We start from the raw sequence: 23,112 nt of genomic DNA on the forward strand, positions 1-23,112 counted from the left end.
CTATTCTATATCCTTCCCCACAGCTAAAACTATCCGCATACCAAGTTTCATCTAAATCGGTTCACCGGTTATTGATTCCCCATACAAATTTCAACCCCCCTTTTCACCCCCTTAAGAGGGGTGAGTTCTGGGATAAAAAGTATCCTATGTCCTTTCCCGGAACTCAAAGTGTCTGTATACCAAATTTCAACTAAATCGGTTCAGCGGTTTAAGCGTGAAGAGGTAACAGACAGACAGACACACTAACGGATTTATAATATTATAGTATGGATTAAGTAGTAGGTATGGATGTTGGTTTGTTACTAGTAGTAGTAATATTCTTTATTCTCTATTATAATTAACATAACGAGCTAAGCAACAACAGGCGGTCTTATCGCTAAGAAGCGATCTCTTCCAGACAACCTATAGGTTCAAGCTATAGCTATTTATGGCTAGTGTGGGTCAAATCTCGGAAGCTAAATTTTAACCATTTCCTGATTTCCGATTGAGCTGAAAATGTGCATAGGTACATATACTTAGGTAGGTACATATATACATATGTAAGTCGGGTGACAATGCAATATTATGGTACCTACCATCGAGCTGATCTGATGACGGAGACAGGATGAACTCTGTGACGCAACAACGCAACCTAATTGTGTTTGGGGTTTTTAGAATTGTCCCGATGAGTATTAGTTGCCTGTGGTAAAATAGTAAGTACATTATTGTCGAGGTTCGGAAGTAGCTACTTGCAGGCTGAGGATTCGTTTTAAACGGACGACCTTGGGAGTCCGTTTAATTGAATCCGAAGCCAGCAAGTAGCCTTCCAGCCGAGTCATATATAGTGCTTTTCTCAAAAATGGTGCAAGAAATAGAAATATTTTACAGAACTTACAACCTTGGAGGATATAATCAAACGGAGACGCCATGTCTGTAAATTTCTGTACAAAACAGTCTGCCGATTTTTGCGGGGGAGGGGAACGTCAAATGTATGCGTAACGTAAAAATAGCCATGTCAGATAAACGTCAGTCCATACATTGTGTATGACCGTTGGCCGCCTATTTTCGACAGAGGGGAAAGCCTGTTAATGGCTACTCCATTTAGTTGTATCCTCCAAGCTTACAACAGCAACGTTCTAATTTTCACAGAGAAAATACAACTATTAAAAAAATTTCTTGCCGTATTTAAAAAAAAAAGAAGTGTATTTTTCTGCTGAAAATACGCCAACCTATTTGAGACACCTAAATAGTCGCGGTACCAACATTAAGCCTATAACAGACTATCGCACCGCACCGCGACCTTGGAGCGTCGCACCCATAAGTGAGAGCGAGAAAGAGATATCTGTTTCTCGCTCTCACTTATGGGTGCGACGCTCCAAGGTCGCGGTGCGGTGCGATAGTCTATTATAGGCTTTATAATAATAAGTGCTGATCATCTGTTTGGCTGTTTAAGGGACCTATGCCTTCATTTGATATGGCCATTTAAAGTTTTAAAAAGTTTGGAACTCGTTAAATAATGGAATTTGTATGCGACATTGCAGTCCCGAAATCGAGACTGCAATGTTTTTAACTTTTAAATTTTTTGAATGACCATAAACTACGCACTTCGCGACCTATTTTTTAACCGGCAACGTCGACTTTGCCGTCCATTTTTGAGAAAAAGTATAATAATAGGCCTTTACCATCTGTCTCTGATGTTTAAGCAGCATCCCGGTTACGACACTTGTGTTCGTGGCTGTAAAGCCATATACGAGAGAGGATCCCTCGGCCACACACGCAGCAGGTGTATGCTCCCCCGGGTAAAAAAGTACAGTCAGAGATAAAAGCTTTGTACCAAATTTTTTTTTTGGATTTTTTTTACAGCTTATGCCAGTATCGTGTCAAAGCGGTCAGAATGCTGTGGCAGCTAGTATTGACGGTGGCGGTACTTGGCGCCGCGTACTACAGATGGTCTCGAAGGAGGCTCTACCGGCTCAAGGCAGAGATTCCCGGCTTACCGAACAATTATCCTATATTTGGACATGCGCTCATGTTCATTGGGAGCAGTGAAGGTAGGTTATTTCCATTAGAAATGAAGGATGTAAGAAGAAAGGAAAACCAAGGCTCTTTCTTGGTTTTCCTTTCTCACGAAGAGGTTTTACGTATAGTAGGAGAAAGGAGGAAAGATGCTGGGGCACCTGATACGTCACGACGAATTTATCAAAAACATGATAGGGAAAGTTGAAGCAAAGAGGTAGAAGGGAAGCCCAAGGAGAGCGTACATGAATCAAATAAAGGAAAAAGGAAAAACTTAACATCTTCTCGTATCAGGACAAATATCAGGGTGTCAAAGAGAAGGCAGAAGACCGCCAAACATGCAAATTGCTCCACCGACAAGAGTTTTAAATTACTCTTAAATATATGATGATGAAAACAGGGCTCGGAACCGGTTTTTTTGTAAAACCCAAAATAGCCCAATATTTTCATTTATTTTATGCTCTTTACGTAGGCATAAATCATGTATTTAGGTAACACCTTCGTATTATTAGATTGTCCCATTAAAAATGAAATAATAAACCATAGAACGAAAAAGAACGAAATAATACCGGTATTTTTTGTATGAAGAAAAAACCGGTTCCGAGCCTTGGATGAAAAATCGTGAAAGTCAGTATAATGAATTTTTTGCCAAAAACTTATTCGTAATTCATAATAATTCATAATTTCTTTATTGTCTGTAGAACATAGGTATATAAAATTGATGGAACATAATAATATAGAATCACCATGGTCTTGCCATTGCTTATTTCAGATCGAATGAGTTATCTGCAAGAAATGGGTCGATGGTCAAACCAATATGGCGGTCTCTCAAGTGCATGGTTGGGCAACAGACTGTTCATTTGTGAGTATAACCAGGGTAATTAGAGTCTGTGCGGAAAGAGAAGTCGTGCAATGTACGGGTAGGGTTGCCAGATGGTCGGGATTCGGCGGGATTCTCCCGATTTTTAGCATGTGTTCCCGATTCCCGACAAAGTGAAAATTGTCCCGAAAAACAGCATCACGTTATAAAACAATAATTTCAGTTCTAAACTGTTGTCGAGCGAACCAGCGAACCGCGTCGAGCCCGTCAGCGCGAGCGCGGGGCGCGCTTGGCGAGATTGGGAAGAGCAGCTGACGTAGTGCCAATAATGTAAAATATCGTTGTTTTTAATACAATTATTTTAATTTGAATGGTTCATTTTCCCGACTTAAGGCCCAAAATCCCGAAAAATTGATATTTTTTCCCGATAATAGCGCCTTTCGATCTGGCAACCCTATGTACGGGGCCCAATAAATTCCACGACTCTTCTCTTTCCGCACAGACATTTCGTTATCTGGCTAAAGAGCATTACGCATCTCTGTCGCGTAAGAATATTTCGATTTTCTAGGTTCGCGTTAAAAAAAATTAGGTAATGCGTAGGTATTGTGATCTAAAAAAGTGGCACGATTTTTCAAAAACTCTGCTGTCTGAACTTTCGATACCTTAATACAGTGAAGTCTCGATAATCCGACACTTAGATGGTCCGGTATACCCAGTAATCCGACACTAAAATTGGTGTACAACAGTAGAGTTTTAACTCACATTTATAGACGGGTCTAACGCGAAATTTATTCAATTACCTTTATATACCGACGTTTCGACACAGGTTTCACTGGTCGTGGTCGCGGCCAACTGATGTCCCAGCAAAATGTCAAAACAGAGATTTGTGCAACTACCCGACGAAAAGTGTATGAAAAAGTTTGGGGTAGACATTTTTCATACACTTTTCGTTTTGTTTTGTTTGAATTTAGTATTTTAATAAAATTTGCTAAAAAACATCAACATAATATGCAGATTTACCTACTCTAACTTCCAGTAATCCGAATTTTCGTGTAATCCGGCTCTCTCGTGTCAGCATTAGTGCCGGATTAGTGAGATTGTACTGTAATTAGATTTATTTTTGTTACCGAGCAGGTATTACCGACCCCTCGGCTATCGAGCTTGTCTCTAAGACTTGCCTGGCTAAGGACGAGTTCACTCTGAAGTTCACCAGGACGGCAATAGGCAACGGATCCATCTTTGCACCAGGTACGAGTATCATTGTGTTATTATTACTTTAATATAAATAAATAAATATACAAGTGTACCATACAAGGCACATAAATACCTATATGTAACGGAACGTTTCACTTTTATATGGCAACCCCGTGGGTGCCCCCCCTGTTCGGGCCTCTTTCCCGATTTACCATGTGAGCATGTGACCAATGTATTTTTGGAAAGTGCATTTAAATAAAAGTTTATTCATGTATCGAAAGCTATGGTTTCATTAAACATGAAATTGGTCCTTCGAGAGGCCTAAATTAATATTTAGAGTCAGTGCAATCATCATATTTGGTGTTATTTGGCGATTATAATATTGCCCCTTGGGTGAGCTATCGATATCGTCGTGGTCGTGCTATAACGCGACCAACTGCAATACGCGCTGCCATACAGTGCGTGTTACCAGCGCGGTGACCTGTTTACTTCGGGCGGTTTGCCTGCAGCGGTGTAATAGTACCTGTCATCGAGCGCAACGGCCGTACATCGTGTTCTCTCTACGCGGGAGGGTTTCCTATTGGCGTAAACCGGCCGTGTGAAGGAGGTATCTGTTCGAGTGGCTATTGATCGTGCACGGTGATCATTTTTCGTGACAGGGTTATATTGAAAGAATCCTCTTCATATTGAAAGAATCCTCTTCATATTGAAAGAAGACGGGATCGCAATACAATACATTTTGTGCCGCGTGGTTCTAGTGAACATAATTTGCTGTTTTTGGTGTTATACCATAATATTTCGTTCGTGTTGCCTATTTATAGTGCAATCTGCGTAAAATATGGATGAGTTAAAACGTCTGGTGGCCTGTCGAGGCCAGTGTAAGGGAGTAATTACGAAGACAGAGAGATTTCTCAGCGGCTTGGGAGCCGATCCAGATTTGGAGCTAATGAAGGTGAAAAAGGACCGACTTATTTCGGCCTTTAATCAATACTCGGAGTTGGCAATCGAAATCCAAATATTGGACCCCAATGACAAGGAAGATTATGACATAATGGAAGACAAGTATTGTCAGCTGCTTGCCGGGTTGAATCAGCTAATAAGTGGCACCAGCAGCACAAACGGTGAGCATTCCTCCATCGCCAAAGGGTTTCAAAAACTACCTCGCATAGTAATCAGTACGTTTAATGGGCAATTAAGCGACTATCAACACTTTATTAATCTCTTTAATTCGGTAGTTGATAAAAACTCGAGCCTGTCACAGTGTGATAAATTGTATTATTTAACCTCATTTTTGCAGGGCGAAGCCCTAGATGTAATAAAACATTTACCCCTCGTGGGCGAAAATTACCCCATTGCGTTAGATTTGTTAAAACAGAGGTATGATAATAGGGCAAGGGTTGTCACGCACCACATAAATAATATTCTAGACTTTCCCCCCATAACCAAATGCACTCCGGTCGCCTTACGAAATCTTTTAAGTGTAGTCAAGCAGCATCTTGGTGCATTGAAGAGTTTAGACCTGCAAACTGGGCAGTGGGATAGTCTATTGGTTTGTATTATTCAAAAGAAGCTTGACCAGTACACGATTAGGTCCTTTTATTTAGAGCAGGAGTCCACGGACATGCCTACATTAGATGCACTTTATACTTTTATAGAAAAGAAGGCTGCAGCTCTAGAAACATTGTCGCAGTCCTCGAGCCCTCAACAACATGAGAGGCCGAGGAGGGTCTCTCTGGCAACTAGCCGAGAGGCAAGCGTTGAAAATAAAAAGAAAAATAAAATAAAATGTAAGTATTGTAACTCTCAAGTACACAGGTTATATACATGCCCTAAATTCAAATTAGCTAATGCTAATGATAGGGTCCAATTTATTGAAAAGAACAAAGGTTTCTGTAAGATTTGTCTTAATGAGCATGATGAAAAGTGTAGGTTTAATTTTAAATGTGCTGTGTGTAAAGCACCTCATAACACGCTTTTGCATCAGGACACTGAAATTTCAGAGTCATTTGAAGAGGACAAACCACCAAGCTTGCCGTCAACTAGCAAGGTAGCGTTAGTATGTAGTAATCACAAAGAAGAACTTTTGCCCAGTGTTGAGGTATTAGTTAAGGCAAAGGATGGTACCTATATTAGGACTAGGGCGCTACTGGATGGCTGCAGTCAGGTGTCATATGTTGTGGCAAGCCTGGCTAATAAACTTGAGTGTGCTACCTATTTGGAAAGTAATGCTGCAACGGGGATAGGCAAGGGAACAAGCGTGTCTAAAGAGATGGCAGAATTTAATGTAAAGTCATGCGTAAATGATTTTAAACTGAAGGTTAAATGTAGTGTTGTGGATGAAATTACAGATCCTCAGCCTCAATTTATAGTCCACCGAGACAAATTAAATATTCCCAGTTATGTGAAACTTGCTGATCCACAATTTGACAAACAAGCACCTATCACTATTTTATTGGGCTGTCACTACTTTTTTCAGACGCTGAAGCACCAGGTCCGGCAGCTTAGTTTGGATGGTCCCTTCCTAGTCAGCACCCAGTTTGGTCACGTAATAGCAGGGGCGGTGCCCACTGTGAACGCGGTAACACAGAAAACATGTTTGTTTGCGGTAAATAAGGTCAGTCAACCTCATTCCGTTTATGATTCTGAGTCAATGCAACTTGAAACAAGCCTTAAAAGGTTTTGGGAGTCAGAAAAGGTTCCAGAGATACTGCCTGAAGAAAATACAGAACAGGAGCTTGCTGAAACTATTTTCAAGGAGTCTGTAAAGTTAAATAATGGCAAATTTCAAGTTGCGTTGCCTTTAAAATTACCAATGACCAAACTGGAGTTAGGCGACTCATTTTCTTGTGCGTTGCAGCAATTTCTAAACTTAGAAAAAAGATTAGTAAAGGATAATTTACTTTACAAAAAATATAAAGATTTTATTAATGAATATATTAACTTAGGCCATGCCGAGGTGTATGATATTTCAAAGTATGACTTGAAAAATGATGTGGTCTTCTTTCTACCACATCACCCTGTATTTAATGACCAAAGTAAAACCACAAAATTACGCATAGTTTTTAATGGAAGTATGTTAACAAAAAGCGGATTGTCATTAAATAACGTTTTATTAAACGGTCCCATAGTCCAGGGGGACTTATTTGATATTTTAATTCAATTTAGGTTTCCTAAATATACATTACTTGCTGACATTAAACAAATGTTTAGACAGATTTTAATTGAGCCTCAATATAGGTCGTTACAAAATATCCTTTGGAGGGATTCCGTTAACACCCCCATCCAATGCTTGCAATTAAAAACTGTGACTTACGGCCAGAAAAGCTCTTCATTTTTGGCCACAAGATGTTTGCTTGAATTAGCACAAAGATTTGGGGCAGACTTTCCGCTTGCGGCGGAAGTACTGCACAAGCAGACATATGTAGATGATATTATTACCGGACATGACGATATTGACACTTTGTCAGATATGAAGGCACAGTTAATAGACTTGCTCAAGTTAGGCGGCTTCGAGTTACACAAGTGGTGCGCCAACAGCAATTGGTTATTGCGGGGAATACCTCAAGATAAATTAAATTTTGACGATAGCGTAAATTTGGATAAAGATGAGGTGTTCGTGAAAACTCTCGGCCTGTCTTACAATGTATCGGCTGATAAACTAGTTGTTAACTGTCCCGAAACGAATGTACAAGAAATATATACTAGAAGGCAAGTGTTATCTTTCATAAGTAAATGTTTTGACCCTCTGGGAATTGTAGGCCCAGTGTTTGTTTATTCAAAAATTATATTACAAAAAATTTGCAAATTGCAATTGTCATGGGATGATTATCTCCCGGCTGATTTAAATGAAGAATGGAAGCTATTTGCTAGAAATCTTATTGAAATGTCAAGTATAAAAATAAATAGACACATTGATGTCAGGAGTGCTCAAAAACTTGAATTGATTGGATATGGAGATGCCTCGAACATGGCTTATGGTTGTGCAGTATATTTAAGAGTAATAAATGTCGATGGCAGTGTTTCGGTCAATTTATTATGCTCAAAATCCAGAATTAGTCCAATCAACAAGGATTTGAGCACACCGCGATTGGAATTAAATAGTGCTTTGTTACTAGCGATGCTAGTAAACAGACTGTATAACCTCCTCAAAGATACGTTTGAGCTTAATGTATATTTATATTTAGACTCAAAAATTGTCCTTGCATGGCTGGACATACAACCAATAAAATTGCAAGCGTACGTAGCCAATAGGGTAAAAAGGATAAATGAGCTTACTTGCAATTTTCAGTGGTTCTATGTTCCAACTGAGTCCAACCCTGCTGACTGTATATCGAGAGGGGTGCAACCACATTTGTTGCAATCAAACCATTTATGGTGGCATGGCCCAGATTCTTTAAAAGGGTTTGATTATGAGCATAAAAAAACAAATTTGGGAGCACGTTTAGATGTACCTGAATTAAAAGGCACATATAAGTCGTGTCATCTCAATGTGAACGTAAAAGGTCAGTTTAACTTTATGCTAAAGTACTCAAATATAGATAAAATAAAAAGAATAATGGCATATGTTTTAAGATTTTGTAAAAATTGTAGACTAAATGCAGTAAACAGGAGCAAGGGTGAATTTTTGCCTACTGAATTTGAGGAAGCTTTAAATACTGTTATCAAAATTGATCAGCATCATAACTATGCAGCTGAAATCGCCTCAATAAAGGCCCAAAAGCTTGTAAAGGGCAGTCTTAGCTCCTTAAATTGCTTTTTAGATAAAAATGACATGTTAAGAGTAGGTGGTCGCTTACAAAACTCTGAGCTGTCTTATTCAACAATACACCCAATTGTATTAGTTAAAGGCTCGAATATCACAAAATTAATTATACTCAAGGCCCATAAAGAGTTACTGCATACTAGCCAAAAGGGAATGTTAGCTCATTTAAATCAAAAGTATTGGTTAATTGATGGTCTTAGAGAAATTAAAGGTGTAATCCATAAATGTATTATTTGCTTTAAACTTAAGGCTAAAAATGCAACCCAGCTGATGGGATCTCTGCCTAAAGAGAGAGTGCGTGTAGCAAGAGTATTTGAGAAGGTTGGCATTGACTATGGTGGACCTTTCACATTAAAGTTTGCTCGCGTTAGAAAACCAGTACTTTACAAGGGATATGTGCTTATTTTTGTGTGTTTTGTCACAAAGGCCATTCATATTGAGCTGGCCTCAGATATGACAACTGAAAACTTTCTCAGTTGTCTAAAACGTTTTATTTCGCGTCGTAACAAACCATCTCAGATATTTTGCGACAACGCTAGCACATTTCGATCTGCCAATACGCAGTTACAGGAGCTGTACCAGTTACATAACTCGTCTGAGCATAAGAGTGTAGTTTACAATTATGCAGCTGATAACCAAATTGAATTTAAATTTGTGCCTGCATATAGCCCTGTCTTTGCCGGCCTATGGGAGGCAGGGATAAAATCCATTAAGTATCACCTAAAAAGAGTGATAGGTAACAGCGTATTGACATACGAACAATTAAATTGTGTATTAATTCAGATTGAGGGGATCTTGAATTCTCGGCCCCTCACTAGTATGTCATCTGATCCTAATGATATGTCATGTCTGACTCCTTCGCATTTTTTGACAGGAGCCTCACTAACGGGTCTACCTGAACCTGATTATGTAAATGAACCTGTTCACCGTCTTTCCTTTTGGAAGCAATGCCAGCAAATCCAACAGAATTTCTTTAAGCAATGGTCTAAACAGTATCTAACTATGTTGCAAAATCGTCCCAAATGGAGGGGTGAACAGCCAAATTTAACTGTGGGTTCATTGGTCGTGTTAAGGTCAGACAATATAGCACCCTTAAGATGGCCAATGGGTCGAATAGTAAGCGTTTATCCAGGGAGAGACAATAAAGTTCGAGCCCTTGATGTTAAAACATCAAACGGCTACATAATGCGTACCAGCATTATGAAGGTGTGCCCTCTTCCTATAGAGTAGTAGATATGTATTAGATTTAAGTATGGTGGTAGCTACGTGATTTAAGTATTAAATATCGTAGTTACTTTCTCATTTCCATTCGGAATGGTTTTTTGTGTTACTTGATTTAAGTATTAAGTATTGTAGTTACTTTTTCATTTCCATTGAGAATGTTTGTGGTGGTGGGAGCGCTTGGATTCTAATACAAGCAATTAGTTAAGTATTGTAATACTCGCATAAATAAAACTTAAACTTAGATATAGATAAGATACCTATAGTAGTAAAAAAAAAAACTTTTTCTTTGTATTAAAAATGTAATTCGTAGAAGCTTTTGCGCTGGCCGCAGCTTATGTACCATACAAGGCACATAAATACCTATATGTAACGGAACGTTTCACTTTTATATGGCAACCCCGTGGGTGCCCCCCCTGTTCGGGCCTCTTTCCCGATTTACCATGTGAGCATGTGACCAATGTATTTTTGGAAAGTGCATTTAAATAAAAGTTTATTCATGTATCGAAAGCTATGGTTTCATTAAACAACAAGAATTGCTCGTTTAAAGGTATCAGATTATACTGTATTATTATTGTATAGCAGTCTGTGGGCAACATTTACTCAGAGGGCCTATAATACGCTGAGAGTTCAGTACCATCGCCGGCCCATACTGTTAACTGAAGGGGCCCACTGATTAACAGTCCGCCGGACGGTATCGGCCTCTCAGTTGTTCGGAACCAGGGATGTTGCGGATGCAGATTTTTTGACATCCGCGGATGCGGATGCGGATGCGGATATTTAAAGGCTCACATCCGCGGATGCGGATGCGGATGCGGATGTCAAGATTAGGTACTTAGAAAACGTCAAATATTACATTTTTAGTATTTTTTCATTTAAAAAAACTAAACGTTTAGTATTTGAGCAAGAATATAGGTGCGTTATATTTAATAAACAGTAACTTCGCCGACTTTTCTGGATCTAGACGATTTCGTTATAAGTAATGACGAAATTACCTAGCACTTACGCCGCCGCTAAGACGTTCCTGTACCGACTTGTTCGACATCCGCATCCGCATAAGCTCCGCATCGATTTTATGCGGATGCGGATGCGGATGCGGATGTTGAAAATAATGCGGAAGTTCCGCGGTTGCGGATGCGGATGCGGATGTTCGCAACATCCCTGTTCGGAACTGTCAAGTTTTTGTTCTAACTGACAGGCCGTCCGGCGGACTGTTAATCAGTGGGCCCCTTGACAGTTCATAAACCTTATTAAAAAAACCGACCAAGTGCGAGTCGGACTCGCGCACGGAGGGTTCCGCACCATCAACTAAAAATAGAGCAAAACAAGCAAAAAAACGGTCACCCATCCAAGTACTGACCCCACCCGACGTTGCTTAACTTCGGTCAAAAATCACGTTTGTTGTATGGGAGCCCCACTTAAATCGTTATTTTATTCTGTTTTTAGTATTTGTTGTTATAGCGGCAACAGAAATACATCATCTGTGAAAATTTCAACTGTCTAGCTATCACGGTTCGTGAGATACAGCCTGGTGACAGACGGACAGACGGACGGACGGACAGCGGAGCCTTAGTAATAGGGTCCCGTTTTTACCCTTTGGGTACGGAACCCTAAAAAGACACATTGTCCACTGATGGACAGTTAAAGTTAGCTGTTGGAACTGCCAAAGCACTGTGGTGCCTCGGGCATGTTTGGAGAGGCGCGATTGGATGACTTTTACCTACGTCACTAGGCGGAAAAGAATAGCGTCTTTGCTGAAGCGCGTGCGTGGTAACAACGGCCCGTGACAGCGTGATAAAACGATGTCCGTCACTTTCTGTCCCGCGGTGATAAAAAGTGACAGTTATTTTATCACTGTCGCAACGCCTGTAGACGAGGGGAGCGGGGCGTGAACCTCGCGACCAAAACGTCGTAAGCGGCGTGAAATTCATGGCGCTTACGCGTTTAGGTCGCGAGATTCACGCTCCGCCTACATAGTTTGTTGTCGGCCGGCAACAACTCATGGCGCAAAATACTGGTTCTCTGTGCCGGTTCTATACGTAGTAATACGAGTATTAATAGTTGATAGCAGGTATAGTGCTTCGTTTTTCTTTAAAACTTTTCTTTTAAAACTTATTACAGTAAACATTTGGCACCCGCGCCGAAAAATTAATGCTCCATTCTACAGCTTGAAAAACTTGAACAGAATCGTGCCCCAGTTTCACACTCAGAGCGCTATAATGGTGGACCTCATGAGGGTTGAGGTCGACCGAGGGGACTTTTCACTCTGGCAATACATCACTACCTACACATTCGATTCTGTTGGTGGTAAGCGATCCTAGCAATACATCACTACCTACACATTCGATTCTGTTGGTGGTAAGCGATCCTAGCAATACATCACTACCTACACATTCGATTCTGTTGGTGGTAAGCGATCCTAGCAATACATCACTACCTACACATTCGATTCTGTTGGTGGTAAGCGATCCTAGCAATACAGCACTACCTACACATTCGATTCTGTTGGTGGTAAGTAGGTGGTAAGCGAACCTAGCAATGTGTACGTTACAGAACATTCTCAAACCGTACAAAATTTCTGAAAACTTTCATGAGAAAATTCTCATGCTTTCTACTTAGAAATCTCCCGTTCAGATTAGGGATAACTAACAAATATGGACTGTAATGTTGGTCTGAAATAGCTAAGAACCACCGCGCACCGCAAGGAAACTCACTTATCACGTAAAAAACCGAAAAACCTCATTCGTGGCCATACCTACTTATTGGCAAATTCCCAGGCGATTCCACTTTATTAGTAACTCATTTTCGGTGTGTGTGTGTAACTCGTGCCAAGTTCCATCTACAACCAAAACAGCTAAGCTAAGCGGAATCTCCTGGTAATAGGGAGTATTACTGCAATGTTTTGCCGCCAGAGTGCAGCACCAGCACATTTAGTAAACCATAAAGTATATAACTTATACATACTGTGCCTTAAACTGTTTTTGACAAGTTTTCACAGACACTAACATATATGTGACATTGATACATCAAGGCGGTTTGTTTACAAAGGGCCTACCGGGAAACGCGAAATCGAAACTCGGCTATCTGTCTCTTTATCGCTCGAATATGCAAGAGTGATAGAGAGGTTAGATAACAAAATTTCGACTGTCTCGTTTGCGGTAGACATTTAGATTGTGACTGATTGTGGGAGTGGCGCTCCCTACGGAGAGTTTCGCATAAAATGCCCTATTTGCGAATAGATATGGCCAGGGGAATGAGATTTTTGAGAAACGACCCATTTTGCAGAGTCTGCAATAGGCACTAAACTGCACTCGCAAGGAAACCCGGGGCACTATTTATTGCAAGCAATAGACGCGTGTACACACATGGTGGCGAAGCGGATTCTGCAGCCGTGGCTGCATCCAAACTTCGTTTACAAGCATATGCCCGTTTATAAAGAGTTTCAAAAGCATTTGGAAGGCGCCAATGCGTTTTTAGACAAGGTATTTATTAAGTTAATTTTGTGTTAAGCAGAAACGTCTTCAAACGATGCTATTTACTCATACTCATACTCATTTATACATAAAGCCCATTTACATGTCAAAATAAAATTAGAATACGCTTAGAAATAAATACAAAGTGGAGAAATTCACTGGCTTGGGCGGGGCTCGAACCCGCGACTCTGGATCACTAGTCCATGCTCTGAGCTGAGCTACCGAGACCCCACACTTTTAATTTGTTTCTAAGCTATAGCATCGTTCGCAAACGATTCTGCTTGATAATTAATACCTACTAAATAAATTTACTGATACTATAATATACTATCGATGATTTTATACATCTAGTTTTTTATACATCTGTACCCTCACCATGAGTTTTAAGCGGCCTTAAGAGCCAACAGGAGCTGAGATTTAAATATTTTAGGTAAATATACCCGTCTCGCTAACGGCAGCGGCTCCTAAAACTAGTGCGATAAGGACAAGGCGAAAAATCCTGCGTAAAAATCTCAAATATCGAGGTTTCGTACTCGACTGTTTCCTCCTCCAAAACTTAACCAATCGTAACCAAATTTGGAAATCTAAATGATTATGAAATTATCTGTGTCGGACCGTTTTGCTTTTTTGTCTAATGGATATCAGTTTTGAATACCACGCCTCTCATTGCGGCATAGTAAATTAGGCCATTTTGGCCATTTTTGAAGGGCTCTAGCGCCTTAAAAAACAAAAATATCAAAAAAAAGCAAAACGGTCCGACACAGATATTGATAATATTAATCTGTGTTCAAAAAAATATTGCTCTAGCTTCAAAACCCACGGAGGAAACAGTCGAGTACGTTTGTATGGAGAAATGACCACTCCCGTTGGCTCTTGAACGCTAGCGACTGCGTCAACTCAATGTTAGTACGAAGGAGATGCATTGTTAAGTTAGTTTCCGTATTCGCTAGCGAATATGTCCGTGTCAAACTCGTGGTACGGATACAGAGCTTACAAGTTAACCAACGATATCATTGCATAAAATTTTGCTTATTTACAGACTATAAATAATAAACGAATGGAAATAAAAGAAAACAGTAAGTAAATTAATAATAATAGTTGTTTAATTTTTATTTTTAATTACCAGAAACGTCCGCGAACGATGATATTAAGCTTAGAATGCAATTAACACATTCAGTGCCGAAAACCCGACTATAGGGTATTTTATGATTTCGTTCCCAGGCCGGACGACCCGATAGTCGGGATCGTGGTACTACAGCTTTATATGACGACATTTTTGTAGCCTGGCGCGGATGTCTTGTTTGGCTGAGTGGCAATTAATGTGTTAAAAGTGGAAAAATGACTGCCCTGGGTCATTGGGTGAGACAACTGAAATCAAGTAATCACAGATCGAGTCTGTGATCGAGTCTGCGTCTATGCACCTTTATAAAACATATGGCAGAAACTATATCTCAACGGTGGAACCGTTCTCTAAGCACCATACTGGGCTGGCTGAGATGCAGGATCAGTATCGCTGTTATACACGCCACCAGCATGTGCATCCGAGGCACACGCCACCGGTTTAAGTCCACTGCCAGGTGGCTTGGGTACGACGGTGCCTCCCTTCCACACATCGATTGAAACCCCTTTTCTACCATACCTATGTAGGGGTATTATCTACTCCTTTGCCTATGTATTATGATTGTTATAATAAATGCTTGTTCTCATCGAGTCTGCGATCGGGTCGGTGATTACTTGGTTAGTGATTAGTTCTTGATTACTGCCAATCAGTCGTTACAGGTTTAACAATAGACTATTTTCTAGAAAGTCCTTACCTGTGACATAAGGACTGGCCCAAAACTGTACAAAACAAGACAAGACAAGACAAAAAGGTGGCAAGAGGTGGAGGAGGCCTTTATCCGTGAGGGGTCCTAACCGAATCATTTAGTTATAAATACTAGTTTAATTGGTCAAAGCGCGCAAGGGAAGCGCTGGTGGCCTAGCGGTAAAAGCGTGCGACTTGCAATCCGGAGGTCGCGGGTTCAAACCCCGGCTCGAACCAATGAGTTTTTCGGAACTTATGTACGAAATATCATTTGATATTTACCAGTCGCTTTTCGGTGAAGGAAAACATCGTGAGGAAACCGGACTAATCCCAATAAGGGCCTAATTTACCCTCTGGGTTGGGAGGTCAGATGGCAGTCGCTTTCGTAAAAACTAGTGCCCACGCCAATTCCTGGGATTAGTTGCCAAGCGGACCCCAGGCTCCCATGAGCCGTGGCAAAATGCCGGGACAACGCGAGGAAGATGAAGATGATGACTAGTTTAATTGGTCAAAATAAAACTAAAAAAAATTACTTACCTACCTTTTTTTAAGTTGATATGTAATTTTTTTGGTTACCGAATAAATAGGCTTTTTATTTTATTTATTTATTTTCTAGAAAACACCAAAAAAGCGGACTGGGCAAATTTCCTCGACGTAATAATCGAATCGTCTGGAGGCGTGGATAAAGGTTACTCCGACATGGAGCTACGCGAGGAGATCATGGTGATGATGGTCGCTGGGAGTGACACCTCAGCCACAGGAGCCTGCTTCACCGCTGTGCTGCTGTCGCGGCATCCTGAGGTGCAGGAGCGAGTGCACCAGGAGTAAGTTGCAGGGTGATGATGGTCGCTGGGAGTGACACTTCAGCCACAGGAGCCTGCTTCACCGCTGTGCTGCTGTCGCGGCATCCTGAGGTGCAGGAGCGAGTACATCAGGAGTAAGTTTATGCATGGTGATAATGCTCGCTGGGAGTGACACTTCAGCCACAGGAGCCTGCCTCACTACTTTGCTGCTGTCGCGACATCCTGAGATGCAGGAGCGAGTGCATCAGGAGTAAGTTTAACAGCCATTTCATGATGGTAGCGGGGAACACTTCACAAACGCCATTGGCATATATCTAAGTGTAAGGCCTGACGAGTGGACACGACTCGGGCGTGCAGCGGGGCGGGGCGTGCGGCGTGCATGTTAAACATATGAAAGCGTATAGGAGCGGCCTTAGTGCACGCTGCTCACATCACTTGTGAGTCCGATGCCACGCTGCACGCCCAGCCGAACGCTCCGCTTCGAGCGTCCACTCAGGCCTTACACTAACTAAGGCATAGATGGTAATAGATGTGGTACACGCGTGCGTCCGTGAGGGACAAAACATAGGCAATACGACACTATGATTGGTCGAAATTATTTGTTGCCCACAATAATCCATACTAATTTATGGTGGGAAAAAAAGTGAGACTGTGACAAGGACAAACAATAATAGCGCTTTCGCTGCTACTCCTACTGAAAGATACATAAGACTATCCCTAAATACATATAACTATTTTTTTAACCAGATTGCGCGAGGTATTCAGCGATTCGGACCGAGCGGTCACGGCGGAGGATCTTCCGCGCCTGAAATATCTGGAAGCTGTGTTTAAGGAGAGTCTGCGGCTGTACCCACCCGTGCCGATTGTGGCGCGGGAGGTGCACAGCGACTTGGTTTTACGTAAGATCACTAATATATCGTAACTTATGAGATAAGGCCCGTACATCCCTAGCTATAAAACATATATACTAATAAATAAACTACCTCGGCCAACCTCGGCAGAAAGGAGGGCCTTTCATCCCTTGGTTAACAATCTACTATATTATCTGTTTGTACAGCCACACGCTAAGGCCGAGTACCTGGATTACTCAATGGACTGAACCGTTATGGAATTAACTGGTACTCAGGCGTTGCATGTGCCTGCACAGACTGCATAAAATAAGGTGGGAGGCGATAGCAAGGGATCCTATTGGCCTAAGTCCCTACTTCCCTAGCCCTAACTTATTCTATGACAAGGATGTCTGTACCGGGAGACCTATCGGTAACAGACGGATTCCCTACGGGGGGGGATCAAGGTGGTTTGGATGGATACTTGCTGCCGATCGCCCAGGCTCAAGCGACCGATTAAGGCTGAAGGAGTCTTATGCCACAGCAAGGGTTCCTGTAAAAAGGTGGTGGATGGGAGCCTCTACTCTCAGAGTGTCGCCCTGAGCAAGCAGAGGTTTTGGGTATAGAGGTAGTGAAACACCAACGGACAATTGGTATCTGATTTATTTACAATTTGCATTTCTTTATATACACAACTTTACCTATAGCACACATATGTAAATCTTATTTGTATTACATCCGTGTAAAGTGCAACTAAGACAATATGTTTCTGCTGGTTTATGCCCTAGATTGATCTGCGTGGATCAGCGCGATGCGCTGACGCAATCTGTTGCTTAAACATCCTGGCGACTCCCGAAGGCAGCGGGGATGATGGGAAGCTGTTCTATAGCGGCTGTATCGGACGTAACTCTATTTCTTCGAACTGGCTGCTGTTGACCGTTGGGTTTGTTCTGTGGCGCTTGGGTTTCGGTGGAGCCGACCTGACGGGGGCGGCGGACAGCGGAGCAGACCGCTGGCTGGTTGTGCAGGAACGAATGTGTACCAGGACCTTTGGACCAGAACAAACTGTTAGTATCATTAGAATAAATACTGCTAATGACGAACCGAGACTAATTGCTACTAAGTTACTTTGTATCTGTTTCCAAATGAAATGTTTCTCTCTGTAGTGAAATGTATAATGTCTTTGAGAAAATAAAGTTGTTTCCAAATTGTATTGTCTAATTGTTTTTGGAGTAAATTCTCGTTACTAGTGAGATGTTTAAATATGTCTCTGGAGCTGTCAAATACTTCCTCATCTCTGGTTATATCTTCTATTTGATTGGTTGTTTCGTTTGTATTTAATGAAAAGTTGGCTTGTCTTGAGAACGTTGCTAACACCGATATTGTGTTAGCTCTTCTTGCTGCTAGAATGTTTCTTCTTGTTTTGATAATACAGTTTTCTGCAATGTGGATGACAGCTGTATTCTGGATCATAATTTTTTCCCTTTCTCCATCGCAAATTATGTTGTGATATACTTCTAAACTGTATACTTTTCCTTTTTTATTTTGCTTTGGTACTGGTGTCACGTGAATCAAAGTGTATATATCTTGTAATGCGAAATAACCATATCCTTTTATGTATGTTGAGTTTTCTGTGACCTTCGTATCTATTAGTTGATTTTGCACTATTCTTAGCTTCGTTGGTTGCTTGGTTGGTTGCTTGGTTGGTTGCTTGGTTGGTTGCTTGGTTGGTTGGCGGTGGTTGGGTTGGTTGGTTGGTAGGTTGGTTGGCTGGTAGGTTGGTTGGTTGGTTGTTTGGTTGGTTAGTGGTGGTTGGGTTTGTTGGTTGGTGGATTGGTTGGTGGATTGGTTGGTTGGTGGCTTGGTTGGTTGGTGGATTGGTTGGTTGGTTTGTTGGTTGGTTTGTTGGTGGATTGGTGGGTTGGTTGGTGGATTGGTTGGTAGCTTAGCTTGGTTGGGAGGTTGGGTTGGTTGGTTGGTTGAGATGATCATTGGGTGATGGGGTGTGTTGCAAAAATGACACAACACTGTACTGTTACATTTCTCTGCCAAGTCATGATTTATGCAATTGTAACATTTTTTCCGGTCTCGAACCACCTTAAGGCGCTCGGGAATACTTAGCAATTTAAACTTTGCGCAAGAATAAGTTGTTGAGTTTAACAGCGTCCATGTTGTAAGTTTGTCAGTCAAACCCTACCAAATTAATTTATACCTAACCGTGGGAGGACAATGTTAACAAGGTCGCGGTGTATAACGTACCTAGTGGTGGAGGGTGAATTTAATAGTCGATACTACTGACTGGTTGGTTGTCAATATCACCGACTCAACAGATACCCCTTAAGTTACCATGTACTCATAGCAATGTTATCCTTAAGGGATATCCGGTTCGAAGGACCAAATGTACAGCCACACGCTAAGGCCGAGTACCTGGATTACTCAATGGACTGAACCGTTATGGAATTAACTGGTACTCAGGCGTTGCATGTGCCTGCACAGACTGCATAAAATAAGGTGGGAGGCGATAGCAAGGGATCCTATTGGCCTAAGTCCCTACTTCCCTAGCCCTAACTTATTCTATGACAAGGATGTCTGTACCGGGAGACCTATCGGTAACAGACGGATTCCCTACGGGGGGGGATCAAGGTGGTTTGGATGGATACTTGCTGCCGATCGCCCAGGCTCAAGCGACTGATTAAGGCTGAAGGAGTCTTATGCCACAGCAAGGGTTCCTGTAAAAAGGTGGTGGATGGGAGCCTCTACTCTCAGAGTGTCGCCCTGAGCAAGCAGAGGTTTTGGGTATAGAGGTAGTGAAACACCAACGGACAATTGGTATCTGATTTATTTACAATTTGCATTTCTTTATATACACAACTTTACCTATAGCACACATATGTAAATCTTATTTGTATTACATCCGTGTAAAGTGCAACTAAGACAATATGTTTCTGCTGGTTTATGCCCTAGATTGATCTGCGTGGATCAGCGCGATGCGCTGACGCAATCTGTTGCTTAAACACTGTTCGTATTCTGTACATTTTTACTCTACAGCATCAGGCGCAACGTTGGTAGACGGGACATCCGTCATGCTCAACATCTGGGGCGCGCATCGCAACCCCGCGTACTGGGGAGACGACGCGGGGGAGTTCCGTCCCGAGCGGTTCATGGAGGCGCTGCGGCACCCTGCGCAGTTCGTGCCGTTCAGCTACTCTGTCAGAAACTGTATAGGTTCGTATTCTGTACATTTTTACTCTACAGCATCAGGCGCAACGTTGGTAGACGGGACATCCGTCATGATCAACATCTGGGGCGCGCACCGCAACCCCGCGTACTGGGGAGACGACGCGGAGGAGTTTCGTCCCGAGCGGTTCATGGAGGCGCTGCGGCACCCTGCGCAGTTCGTGCCGTTCAGCTACTCTGTCAGAAACTGTATAGGTTCGTATTCTGTACATTTTTTAAGTAGGTAAGTATCTTTGACTGAGTTGGACAAGATGTTGGATTGCACCACAGCCACACAATTATCGTGCCTTATGCCAATGGTTCCTAACCTTTTCAGTCCCGTCACCCCTATGACTAACTAGGGAACCTGATTTTACCCCTCCTCCCAATGGTAATAAAAAATTTAAACGTGTACGTTTGTTATATTAGGTTAGCTTATTACCCCCGTAAAAAACCAGTTTTACCCCCACGGGGGTAATTACCCCCAGGTTAGGAACCACTGCTTTAAGCTATTCAGTCAGAAGTTGTATATATATATGTATATGTTCGTATTCTTAATGTTTTCTAGTGCTTTTATTAAGCGGGAGCACCCAGGGGCCTTCTCATGATGTCCTTATTGCGTTTCTGTTTAGGACCTAAACTGAATCGCTACGGGACGGAGCTATGCGACTTACGCATCATGGTAAGGCCCCTGTTCCTGTTGTTCAGCTACTCTGTTAGAAATAGATAAGTTAGATAACACACTGTGTTCTATATAATATCTGGAAGACCGAGCTTTGCTCGGAAATCATATAAAAACTGAGAAATGCGCGTTTTCTCAGATATAGGACAATAGCAAATTTCATCGAAATCGTTAGAGGTTTCATCGAAATCGCACTCTTTCTTTACATATATTTCTCTATGCTATTAAGTAGGTACAGATACTAATTTTAAACTTATTATCCCAGGCCAAACGTACGCCATGCTGTCAGCTAAAACGGTCCTGGCTAACCTGCTCCGGCGCTACCGCCTGCTGCCCCCGGCCTGCGCGCGCGCAGCCGACTGGCAGCGCCCTCTGCCCGTCAAGTTCGACATCATGATGAAGGCCGCAGACGGCTTCGCTGTTAGGATAGAAGAGAGAAAAACATTATGATACCCGAATAAATGACAAAATGTGTCTTTATACATTTAAATGAGTAAAACTTTTATTTAATAAAAACACTTAAAATAAAACCTTATTAAATAAAAAATTTGGCCTAGGTCGTGGTTGCTTGGTAGGGTACCCAGAAGGCTGGCCGCATTGCCCCGCGTAAGTAATTCTTGTATATATATATATATATATATATATATATATATATTTAAGCGCAATACCATTTAAGCGCAAATTGAGAAACCTTTTGTTGGATAACCCTCTGTATTCTATAAATGAGTACATGGAATTGAATTTGTAACGATGTATGTAATTTTATTTATTATTCAATTGTTGATTTGTATTTAAAACATGACATTTTGTTCTTTTGTGATATTTTTATCTTTATTTGACATTTTAATGACAGTTACAAATTATTTACGTTGACATCGACTTTAATGTTAACTAGGTTTATATTCAATTGTTTTGACATGTTTTTCTTTGTACATGACGATCCTTATTGGGAGACATAATTAATCTTAATCTTATTATTTTTATTTTTAAATTTATAATGTAATTTTTGACGATCATGATGAGAAGATAAACATAATTTTGACGAATGTAGCAAATTTATAGTGTAATTTTCATCTTGAAATAAATAAATCTAAAATCTAATCTAATCTATATATATATTAGCGACCCGCCCCGGGTTAACAAATTATACATAAACCTTCCTCTTGAATCACTATCTATAAAAAAACCGCATCAGAATCCGTTTTGTAAGTAGTTTTAAAGCTAAAGATCTAAGCATACATAGGGACAGACAGCGGGAAGAGAATTCGTTTTATACTATGTAGTTATATATTTCGGGGATCTCGGAAACGGCTCTAAGGATTTCGATGTAATACTATATGAAAATGATATATAACTTGCCCTAGCTCCTAAGAGTAGGAAGAAATATAGCGTAGAATGGATCTGGGGATCCAACCCTTTCCCTTCCCTTTTTGGGGGGGAGGCACGGTACGATCTCGTGGCTACCGGGTCAAATCAGCTTTGTTTGACCTTAGGAACAATCGTGCCAAGCGGCCATCGCCTGAGACAAAAGTGCATACTCACTGCACTCACTTAGTCTACAAATTCAATTTCAAAACTTTTGAAAGGCTTTATCTCGGAAACTATTCAATCTACAAAATCTACATTCTAGTGTCGTATTGTAGCAAATTTAGTCTTCTTTTAAAAAAACCCTGAAAAGGTACTATCAAAAACTAGTCTTTTAGGGTTATAATCGCCCAAATCTAAAAGAAAACCGAAATATTCGCAGTTTTTTTGATTTTTGACAAAGTTGCGTTCGGCGCTCGAGGTCACAAACTTGGATTATTAATTGAGCCAACATCATAAATAAGTCTGCAAAAAATCAGAACTACCGGATTTGATGACGCAAACGCTAAATTTATAAATGTACTGTATTATTTATATCTTTTTTTAAATGTAATTTTAGTATAAAATAGCTAGTGATGTAACCGAGGCTTCAAAAATTTAGTCAGAAGCAGGTAGGCATATTGGCTACGCACCCAGATCTCTTAACAGTGGTCGCCAACGAGTCTGTACTTCAGTGTTCTAGGGTAAATGTACGGATGGTTGACATTGACCCAGACACCGCACCCGTCCAACAAGCTTAGTTTCAACCTTGTTTCAAATCAAATTCTTAAGAAACCTGTTTAATTAGGAAACCACAATTTTATAACGTAATTCACATAACCCCGTATGTCAGTATTGTCAGTAATAATATATGACAATACCTATACGAACTACTGTTTTAGGGTTACGTAATCTCCGTTCGAACCAATTTCATAAATGTTGACGTTTTCTATCAAATGATTTCCAAAAAA

General features: G+C 41.1%; 1 protein-coding gene and 1 long non-coding RNA gene across 2 annotated transcripts; both read left to right on the forward strand.

Moving 5' to 3' along the window:
* The first annotated feature begins 1,873 nt into the window (after positions 1 to 1,873).
* On the forward strand, positions 1,874 to 21,247 carry LOC134660364 (cytochrome P450 4c21-like). Its single transcript, XM_063516095.1, has 10 exons — positions 1,874 to 2,030; positions 2,768 to 2,857; positions 3,950 to 4,063; positions 12,114 to 12,299; positions 13,278 to 13,474; positions 14,505 to 14,541; positions 15,886 to 16,093; positions 16,820 to 16,971; positions 20,155 to 20,331; positions 21,063 to 21,247. The coding sequence occupies exons 1-10, from the start codon at positions 1,874 to 1,876 to the stop codon at positions 21,245 to 21,247; spliced, it is 1,503 nt and encodes a 500-aa protein (XP_063372165.1).
* LOC134660573 (uncharacterized) lies at positions 15,431 to 15,752 on the forward strand. The gene is made up of 2 exons (XR_010097892.1): positions 15,431 to 15,564; positions 15,608 to 15,752. It is a non-coding gene; the product is annotated as an uncharacterized LOC134660573 (long non-coding RNA).
* Positions 21,248 to 23,112: the final 1,865 nt, after the last annotated feature.

Source organism: Cydia amplana, chromosome 27, assembly GCF_948474715.1.
Source record: "Cydia amplana chromosome 27, ilCydAmpl1.1, whole genome shotgun sequence".
NCBI classification, from domain to species: domain Eukaryota; kingdom Metazoa; phylum Arthropoda; class Insecta; order Lepidoptera; family Tortricidae; genus Cydia; species Cydia amplana.

Bases quoted from the DNA above. Each gene is read 5' to 3' on its own strand.
- LOC134660364 (XM_063516095.1), top strand. From the start codon at position 1,874: ATGCTGTGGCAGCTAGTATTGACGGTGGCGGTACTTGGCGCCGCGTAC. The intron at 2,858-3,949 runs GTGAGTATAACC...GTTACCGAGCAG, and splicing joins GGGCAACAGACTGTTCATTT to GTATTACCGACCCCTCGGCT. The intron at 13,475-14,504 runs GTATTTATTAAG...GCTTATTTACAG, and splicing joins CCAATGCGTTTTTAGACAAG to ACTATAAATAATAAACGAAT.